The sequence below is a fragment of the Mus caroli genome, chromosome 6 (genome assembly GCF_900094665.2).
Source record: "Mus caroli chromosome 6, CAROLI_EIJ_v1.1, whole genome shotgun sequence".
NCBI classification, from domain to species: Eukaryota; Metazoa; Chordata; class Mammalia; order Rodentia; family Muridae; genus Mus; species Mus caroli.
This window is the reverse complement of record NC_034575.1, coordinates 108,530,851-108,540,718: the sequence shown is the minus strand read 5'-3', so window position 1 is coordinate 108,540,718 and position 9,868 is coordinate 108,530,851. Positions and strand designations below refer to the sequence as shown.

Genomic DNA, 9,868 nt, shown 5'->3' with positions numbered 1-9,868 from the left:
CTGGAACTCACTCTGTAGACCGGGCTGGCTTCAAACTCAGAAATCCGCCTGCCTCTGCCTCCCAAGTGCTGGGATTAAAGGCGTGCGCCACCACGCCCGGCACCAATGTTTTTTATTATGTGTGTTTTGGGTTGTGAGACAGGGCCAACTCTATAGCATGAGAGAGTTTTCAATGCATGGCCCTTCTCAAGCCTCAGCCTACCAAGTATCATGATGACAGTTCTGAGCCGCCATACCTGACTTCAACATGAACGTTACTCCTGACACAGAGGAGAGAACCCAGGGCTCACAGAAGGCAGCTCGTGTGAGCACAGACAGCCTGTGTGGGGGTGGAACTCAGACCATAAGCCACATCCATTGCTTCTGTGCCCTCTTGCCTAGTGCCATGGGCAGTACCTCTTCTAAAGCTTTCGAAAGATGCCTTCTTCCCCGTTTCAGGGCCTTCTGGAAGTCAGTCTGACTTGAAATCCCTAGGGGAGAGTTTCGAACTCATTCCCCATGCTCTTTTCCCCAGCTGGGGCTGGGGGCTAGGGGAGTGGCTTCACAGGAGACAGAAATAAAATGGAGGGAAGCCTGGGCTGTGCCTGGCCACGCGGTATTGCCAGGAGGCTGGGAGGTGAGGGGGAGATGAGGAGCTGGGGTATGTGGCTACTAGAGAGCAGGTGGTGGGGGATTGCCATGGCGGGTATATAAGGGACATGGTTGGAACAAGTATGCTTGGGTAGTGTTGGGTTGGGGTGAGGTGACTCTATAGGGGTGACCCAAGGAGAACCCACGTTATCAGAAGCGAAGAGTACTTTGACTGCTTTGGCGTGGCTGAGGTTGCCGTTCTGTCCCCTGCCCACTCCTGGGTTCATCTTTGCTCCTTGTGCTAAGGGCTGAAAACAGAAACAGCAAGGACACAGGAGCTTCAGAGACATGGACAGGGGGTGGGCAGGACGGAGGGTCCTTCTGACAGTCATCGGGGAAGGTTTTCCTGAGGCGGCAGTCGGGAACCTGGGACTTCTAGGTGGCCTATGTGGAGCCCTGAGTGTGACACAAGCTGTACCACAGGTAAAGAGACTGGCTGTTCAGGGGCTTGCAGCCCCAGCAGGCAAGAACCAGAGAAGAGCGCTACAGGGAGGAAAACAGGCATGCGAGCCCAGTACCACCCAACCAGAGCTGGGATGCCCAGACCTGTACCTTGAGTTACAAACCATAGTAGTTACCTACATTAGTTAAGGCTCGATAGAAGTGCAGAGTCAGCTCTTTGTCACATCAGTCATGGTGCCAAGGGCTCAGTGTGGGTAGCAGCTTTGGTACTGGAGAGCACAAACCTAGATGGTGTTCAGTAGAAAAGTTCTCGTGGCCAGCGCTAAACCTCAGAAGGGCTCTATTGCTCAAGGGCCCCTGGGGCCAAGCAGGCTCCACCGTCTGGCTGCCTGTGAAGTTTCTGGACTATAGGTGACTTTCAGGTCCCTCACAGCACCAGGAGGTGTGACTCACCTCCTGCCAACATGAAGTGGACTCTGTCCCCTGAGACAGGGACAAATCAGTGAGGGCCTCTTCAGCCCTGACTTCAGCTTCTCCACACAGTGTGACCAGAGCTTGGGTCGGAGAAACAATGGAGTGAGTGAGGCTGAGGCTGGGGAGCAGCTGGGGAGTGGGTGGGGGTGGTGGACGTTGGCTCAGTCGTAGTTACTGTGGACTCGGGGGAAATGGGTGGTCAGATGAGAGACTAGGGCAGAGGGTTGCTGCGTGGGGGCTGGGACGCATTGGGTCAAAGAAAGAAAGAGAAGGACCCCTCCCTTCCCGCTAACCAGATAAGCTTCTGCCTCTGTTCCAGGCCCAACACAATCCAACTGACAAGGATGGACTACGCCATGAAGTCTCTCAGCCTCCTGTACCCCAAGTCGCTGTCCAGGTGAGGAGAGCCAGGAATAGAAAGGAAGGGAGAACCTGAGGAGCCATCAGTTAGAACTTCTCAAACTTTTAATGGGTATAAAAGCCGTTTAGGGGCTGGCTGTGGCTGGGGAGGGGTACAGGGGGAGGGGTGCGGTTATGCTTTTAAACCCCAGCACTCAGGAGGCAGAGGCAGGAAGATCTTTGTGAGTTCAAGGTCAGCTTGATCTCCAGTTCCAGGTTAGCCAGGGCTACCCTGTCTCAGAGAAACAAAGTCATGTGGGTGTGTAGTGGAAACACAGATACGGGCAGGCATGGTGGCTGGCATATAATTTGAATCCTGGCACTTGGGGAGCAAAGGCAAGTGGGTCTTGGTGAATCTGAGGACAGTGTAGTATGCATAGAAAGTTCCAGGTCAACTAGAGCTACATAGTGAGATTCTATCTCAAAAACAGACAAGCAAGCAGAGAATCCATTAAAACAAAACAAGCCAAGAAAAAAAAAAAATCTTACCATAAGCCCTGACAGATCTGATTCAGATCTGAGCTGCCTACAGTGGTGTCCAAGCCTGCAGTCTGGACAAGTGCCAGGTTACACTCTTCTCGAGTGCCACCATTGTGGTTCCTGTCACATCTGGAGTAGAGAGGGTCAGGCTCTGCACTGGGTGCCTTCATTGCTGATCTCCCAGGAGCCTCATGCCTACACTGGGGAGTGGGGTCTAATATCTCAAGTCAATCGATGGGGAAACTGGCAGGCTGAGCATTCTGTCACCTGTCGCCTAGCAATTCTGTAGCAAAGACAAACTTTGAACTTGAACCCAGAAAATCCCAGACTCACATCCTCTCTGCTCCTTTCTTTCTACCCCATGGATCCAAGCGTCTAAAAACACTCTATAGGCTGCCTCCCCCATTTCACCCAACTTTACAGCGAGGTGAACAAGGCCACAGAGCAGAGTAGCCCAGAGGGGAATGTGGCTAGTCCAAGAACCAGATAACCCTGACAGTTTGGGGACTTGTTGGACATAGAAACCCTTGGGCTCTACTCACAGCCACAGAAGTGAGTCTGATTTAAGTAAGATTTCTGCTGATTTTCCTGCCCATCCAAATTGGAGGCACACCCTCAGATGGGCTTTGAGAAAGCCACCCAGTGGGGCCATGATTGGCTGGAGGGAAGGGTCAGATGTGAGCTCAGTAGGCAGGGGTGGGCAGCAGGCAGGTCATCTGAAGTTCAAACTGATGTCCCCAGGCATGTGGCAGTGAGCACGGCAGTGGTGACCCAACAGCTGGTGTCTAAGCCCAGCCGGGAGACCCCGAGGGCAAGGCCCTGTCGTGTTAGCACCGCAGATCGGAAGGTTCGCAAAGGCATCATGGCTCATAGCTTGGAGGACCTCCTGAACAAGGTAAGGAGTCTGCCTGTACTCTGCATCGGCTCTCCTCAGGCCTTGGCTGAGAGTTGACGCTGCCAACTGCTTCAGTCTTCCAGGCTTGTGTGTGCGTGCATGAGCATGCGCGTGTGTTGTTTTCTTAAGAAAGCTTCCTTTCACTGGGCAGTGGTGACGCACAGCCTTTAATCCTAGCACTTGGGAGGCAGAGGCAGGCGAATTTCTGAATTCAAGGCCAGCCTGGTCTACAGAGTGAGTTGCAGGACAGCCGGGGCTACACAGAGAAACCCTGTCTCGGAAAAAAAAAAAAAAAGGTTCCTTTCTGGTGTCAGTGCTGGAGGGTTGGCATTATGTGCCTGGAGACCAGTGTGTGTGACAGAGAGGTGACATGGTCAAGTGACAGAGGGAGGGCAGTACTTTGCTGTCTTACACACTAACTGGCTGGGTGGTATTTTCTTCATGAAAAGGCTCTCAGTTCTTTTTCCTATTACACTTGGAAAATGAGCCAGGTATGGTGTGCCATGCCTGAGAGCCCAGGACTTGACACACACACACACACACACACACACACACCATCCCTTTCAACTCACACACAGTAAAACTACACAAACATAAAAACAACCTTCCAGACGTGTCAGGAGTTGAGGAAACAGGATTTCAGGATTTCAGGATTTCAGTGCTTCCGGTCTGCATCGCCTACCCACCCCCACACTACTTTCCCTGCATCTGTCTGTCTCTCCCAAGCTGGAACTTCCAGGAAAGCCTTTCTTTGGAAAATTAGTACTCCCTGATTACTGGAAGCCCAGGGCTGCCAGCTGCGGTACTAGGAGAAGCATGCAGTCCGGAGAGCAGGGCCCTGTTCCCATCACGCCTCTCCCTGCCCCTTCCCCCTTCTAATTTTGCTTCTATCTGTTGTGTCGACCCATTAGTATCAGCTGCATGGGGCTGGAACCCTTACATCTGCAGGTCCAGGTGCCCCACACAAGCCAAACGTTTGAAGTAGGTTTTCAGTTAGAATCAATTTAGCATGCAGAGAGCTGGGAGGTTTCTAAAGCATTCATGCAAATTAACTCTGCTCTTCCTAGGAACTGATTTTTTTTTTTTTTTTTGTCCCCTATGAGACATGTAGCTGAACCTGCCTTGAATCAAAAGGACTGGCTTACTCTTGGCTCCAGGGACCACTTCCATCATTAGGGTCTTCTTATCATATCCCCTTCCAACACCTTACATCCATACCCCCCACCCCAGACACTGGGTCATGGCTAAGGCTGGGGGTTTTCCTTGTCAGTGGGTACTTTAAGAAAGGCTTAGAGTTGTACAATTTGAGACCTCCTAGTTAGGGTTCCATTGCCAGGGGACACAGGGAGCTGTGGAGGACTCTGTAACATAGACAGGTCATAAGGGACTCTTACTGCCGGGGCTTGGAGGATGTCAGCCCCCTGGACTTTGATTCCGTGTTTGGCAGCACAAAGGTGTGGACAGAGTGGAGGGGAGAGCATTGGAGATGTGGTTACCAAGTAACCATGTCATTCCAAAGGTCTCACAAGTCTGCTCCTGGGAGGAGCAGAGTTAGTTAGCATGGATGAGATAGGAACCTCACCTGGCCTGTTGAGTCAGCAATGCTCTCTGCATGCTACTGGAGGAGGAGTTTAAATTTTACTTTTTAATGATTAGCCATTTGTTTTGTGTGTGTGTGTGCGTGTGTGTGTATGTGTGTGCATGTGCGTGCACACACATGCATGTCACAGGACACAGATAGACATCGGAGCATGAGAGTTGGTTTTCTCTTTCCATCATGTGGGGCTGGGATTGAATTCAGGCCAGCAAGCTTGGCTCTAAGCACCTTTACCTGCTGAGCCATCTCACTGGCACTTACATTCCTTTTGCTTACTTAAGTTAGTTTCTTGGTTTGCCTCTAGGCAGTTAGGCAGGGCTTCAGTCTTTAGCTTAGACTTCCTTGGAACTCACTATGTAGCCCAGGCTAGCCTGGAACTTCCACTACTCTACCTTGCATCAGGTTCCCAAGATTACAAAGGCCTGAGTCACCAGTCCCATCTAGAGGACGTTTTTATTGTTGTTTGTTTGTTTGAGATAGGATTCCATGAAGTTGAACTCAACCTCACTATGTAGTTGACATGTGACTTTTATTTATTTATTTATTTATTTATTTATTTATTTATTTATATTTTATTATATGTAAGTACACTGTAGTGTGTCTTTAGACACTCCAGAAGAGAGCATCAGATTTTGTTATGGATGGTTGTGAGCCACCATGTGATGGCTGGGATTTGAACTCAGGACCTTTGGAAGAGCAGTCGGCGCTCTTAATCACTGAGCTAGCTCACCAGCACCGACATGTGACTTTTCATCCTGCTGCCTTCTACCTCCTGAGTGCTGGGGTGATCGCCTGTGCTACTGCCTAGTTGCCTGGTTTGTGGGATGCTGGGATGCTGGGGTGCTGGGGTGTTGGGGTGCTAGGGTGCTGGGTGAAGTCACCCAGGGCTTTGTTCATGTTGAGCAGGCACTCCACACAGAGAGAGAGAGAGAGAGAGAGAGAGAGAGGCAGAGAGAACGAGCTGTGGAGGATTTTTAAAAAAACGAATATGAAGCAAAGCAAACTAATAAAATCTGTAAGAAGCATACAAAACATTTGCTGGATCATTAGAAAACAAATAGCCAACCTGCTGCCATGACATCTGGATCCTTCCCTTGTCTATACAAGAGGGTATTCCCCTGCATGCTCATCGGCCCTCAAAATGAGGAAGCACTGTGACACCAGGAAAGCTCATCCCGAGACCCTGCTGCAGCATCACCGATAGTTCCCCAAATATAAAGTCTGGACAGGGTTATCTTTACAATCACTAGTGTATGTATGTCTATGGTTAAGCCTGAGTACGGCATGCCAGTACCTCGGGACACATGTGGCGGTCAGAGGGCAACTTTTGGGAGTCAGTTCTTTCCTTCCACTGTGGGCTTCAGGTATTGAACCCAAATGTTAACATTTGCGTTGCCAGCATCCTTCCCCGCTGAGCCATCTCGCTAGCTTTTACAGATGGCAGGACAGTTATTTTACTTCCTGTCTCTCGGTTTTGAACGGCCTGTTTCCCCAGCTCAGGATCTATAGCTTTGGCAGGAACAAGATTACAAGTAAGTTGTTGGGGTAGAACAATAGCTTAGTGGTTAAAAGCCAGGGGCTGCTCTTTCAGAGGACACAGGTTCAATTCCCACCCCGGCCATGGTCTGGTTTCAGGGGACCTGACGCCCTCATCTGGCCTCCAAGGTCACCCCATGCATGTGAAACACAGACACACATGCGGGCAAACCACTAATGCAGATAAAATAAATCTTTAAGAAATACTTTTTAAGTTGATGCCTGAGGATGTAGCTTAGTAGGGAGAATACTTTTCCTAAAGAAAACCTCAGCCCAAGTCCTCATCCCACAAATAAACACAGAACGAAAGAAGACAAAAAAGAGAATTATGCTCACAGGCATATATACCAGGTTTTGTATTTGTCCTGTTTCATTTCACTGGATTGTTGGAATAGGGTGGTACAGTTGGGCCTCTCTGTGTAAGGTTATTTTCCTCAGTCTGTTAACTGTTTTTTAACTTTAATTTTTTTTTGCTACTTTTTTAGAATGAACTGTTTTTTAAAATGTACTCAATATCAAGCAAATACAGAAGTCGATCGCATACTTTAAATTTACTACTTTATTTATACCAAAGAGATCTAGACGTTCCTATTTTAATGGGATATAATGACAGGAACAGATTGTTTATTAGTATTCAGATTCTCCCAAACCCAGTCAGAGTTCAACTCAACACTGAATTGGAAACTTTTTCTCTCTTTATTTCTCTTTCTTCCTTTCTTCCTTCCTCTCTTTCTTTCTTTCTTTCTTTCTTTCTTTCTTTCTTTCTTTCTTTCTTTCTTTCTCTCTTTCTCTTTCTTCTCTCTCTCTCTCCCTCCCTCCCTCCCTTCCTTCCTTCCTTCCTTCCTTCCTTTCTTCCTTCCTTCCTTTCTTCCCCACTCCCATGCCCCTTGTTTTCTAGAGACAGGGTGGTCTTGCTATGCAGTAGTGGCTGGCATTCATACTTATGTACAGACCAGCTAGCCTTGAGCTAGCTGAAATTCCCCTGTCTCTGCCTTTTGAGTATTAAGATTATGGGTGTATACCATCCTTCATACTTTGCCAAACTGAATTCTTTTAAATAGTGCAGTTTGGGGCCAGCCATGTCAGTATTCAGTGGTTAAGAGCATGCACTGCCCATGTAAGGGAGCCCGGTTCAGTTCCCAGCACCCACATTGGGTAGCTCACAGTCACCTGTAACTCTAGCTTCAGGCCATGTGACATGGATGCGCAAACCCACCCGCATACATACGTATACACATAATTAAAAATAAAAATTTTAAATGCTGGCCAGGTATGGTGGCTCACAGCCTTTAATCCCAAACACTCGGGAGATAGAGGCAGGTGGATCTCTGTGAGTTCCAGGTCAGCCTGGTCCACAGAGCAAGTTTCAGGCCAGCCATGGCTACGTGGTCTTAAAAACAAAACAAAGGAAATGAACAACAACATTAAAGTACTGTTTAACTGGCCTGGTGGTATAGGCCTGCAATCCAAGTTACCTGAGAGGCTGAGGCAGGAAGAGAGAAGCAGACAGCAGCCCCTGCCTGTGCTACATGGTGAGGTCCAGGCCAACCTAAGGGCCTTAGTAAGACCCAGCTCCCTTGGTCTTTCTCTGGCAGCTGGGTGCATTGGCGGAAGTCTTTGCCTCTCAGCACTGCTGCTCCATAGGCACGGCAGACCGTCACTAACCTTTTTCCAGGTCCAGGACATCTTGAAGCTTAAAGACAAGCCCTTCTCCCTGGTGCTAGAGGAAGATGGCACAATCGTGGAGACAGAAGAATACTTCCAAGCCCTGGCAAAAGATACCGTGTTCATGGTCCTGCTGAAGGGGCAGAAGTGGAAGCCCCCATCAGAACAGGTGACGGCCTCCCGGGGCAGGGGTGAATGCGGAGAGCTCGGGAGGGGTTCCGGAGGCGAGCTTACACAGGCTTGTCTTGCAGCGCAAGAAGAGAGCCCAGCTAGCCCTTTCCCAGAAGCCAACTAAGAAGATCGATGTGGCCCGGGTAACCTTCGACCTGTACAAGATGAACCCTCAGGACTTTATTGGCTGCCTGAACGTGAAGGCAACCCTCTATGACACATACTCGCTTTCCTATGATCTGCACTGCTACAAGGCCAAACGCATCGTGAAGTGAGTGGGTTTGGACAGACAGGGTCCGGTTGGGAGAAACACTAAGACAAGAGGCCTGACCTGTCTGCCCAAAGCAAAACTCTCTCAGGGGCTGGGTGGACACTAGGGCTAACAAAGAATGACAGCCTGTCTGTGCAGGGATCTAAGTGGCTTGATGTGCATTAGGGTATGGGGGAGTGAGGAGGGGGAGTAGTCTTAAGGCTTCTTTCTAGTTTAGCAAAGTACATTTTTTCACCCCCAAAAGTAAACTTTGCATAGTAGCTGACTGAGGAACTCTCCTGAGTGTGCTGAGGGTAGAGCCCAGGGCCTCGAGAGTACTCAGCACACACTGATATCCTGATCTGTTTCCACAACTAATCATTGTTAAAAGTGAAAACCTAACTACAATCCCAGTACTTTGGAGGTAGAGGATCAGGAGTTCAAGGGACGCCTGGATCAGATAGGACCTTGTCTCAAAGCCAAACCAAACCAAACCAAGCCAAAACAAACCAAAACACCACAAAACAACACCAGTGGAGAGATGGCTCAGCCATTAAGAGTTTCCAGCACTCATGTCAGCCCTGCTCAAAACTGCTCATAACCACGTTTCTGCAGCTCCAAGGGATCTGTCGCCCTCTTCTGGCACCTATGGGTACTGCACACAGATGCACACAAAATAAAAGGCACTGTCAAACTGTGGTCAGCTGAGTGACTTAGTGGTATTAATGTGATTGTTTAAAAAAAAAGTGCTAAGGACCAAGTGGTGTAATGCACGACTTTAATCCTTGCATTCAGGAGGCAGAGTCAGGTGAATATCTGTGAGTTCTAGAGTAGCCTGGTCTACATATCAAATTCCAGATCAGCTAAGGATACACAATGAGACCTCATCTCAAAAAGAAAAGAAAAGAAGAGAAAAGAAAGAAGGAAGGAGATAGAGAGAGAGAGGAAAGAAAAAGAGAAAAGAAAGAAAAGGAAAAAGAAAAAGGGAAAGAAAAAGAAAAAATGTGCTAAAATATGCACATCCTACACTTTTCTGTTGTGGCCACTTTAAGTGTCTCACCCAGCAGCGTGATGTAACTGAGCATTTGTGCAAGCCTTGTCTTCCTCTCCAGAACCTTGGTGCCAGGCAGCAGAAGCTGTACACAGTAAACAGTTGTTCTCAGTCCTCTCCAGAGACCTTGCTAACCTTTATTCGACTTTCTGTTCCTCTGTTGATCTAGCCTAGATACCTCATAGATACAGGGCCAAACAGTGTTGGTCTTTTCATGACTGACTTTTCCCACAACAATTCTGTTTTCAAGGTTCACTGGTTTGTAGAATATGCCAGATTTTCATTCCTTTCTTTTTTTTTTTTTTCCTTTTTTTTTTT

The 9,868-nt window shown here is 48.6% G+C and overlaps 1 protein-coding gene across 1 annotated transcript in view; it reads left to right on the top strand.

Annotated features, from left to right (window-relative positions):
• Positions 1–1,503: 1,503 nt before the first annotated feature.
• The window catches only part of Cidec (cell death inducing DFFA like effector c), a 33,272-nt gene continuing 24,907 nt past the window's right edge, over positions 1,504–9,868 (top strand). The window contains exons 1-5 of the mRNA XM_021165012.2: positions 1,504–1,608; positions 1,826–1,903; positions 3,127–3,280; positions 8,089–8,247; positions 8,330–8,520. Of these exons, the coding sequence (XP_021020671.1) occupies positions 1,604–1,608; positions 1,826–1,903; positions 3,127–3,280; positions 8,089–8,247; positions 8,330–8,520 (587 nt within the window). The 5' untranslated portion in view covers positions 1,504–1,603. The remainder of the gene's footprint in view (positions 1,609–1,825; positions 1,904–3,126; positions 3,281–8,088; positions 8,248–8,329; positions 8,521–9,868) is intronic.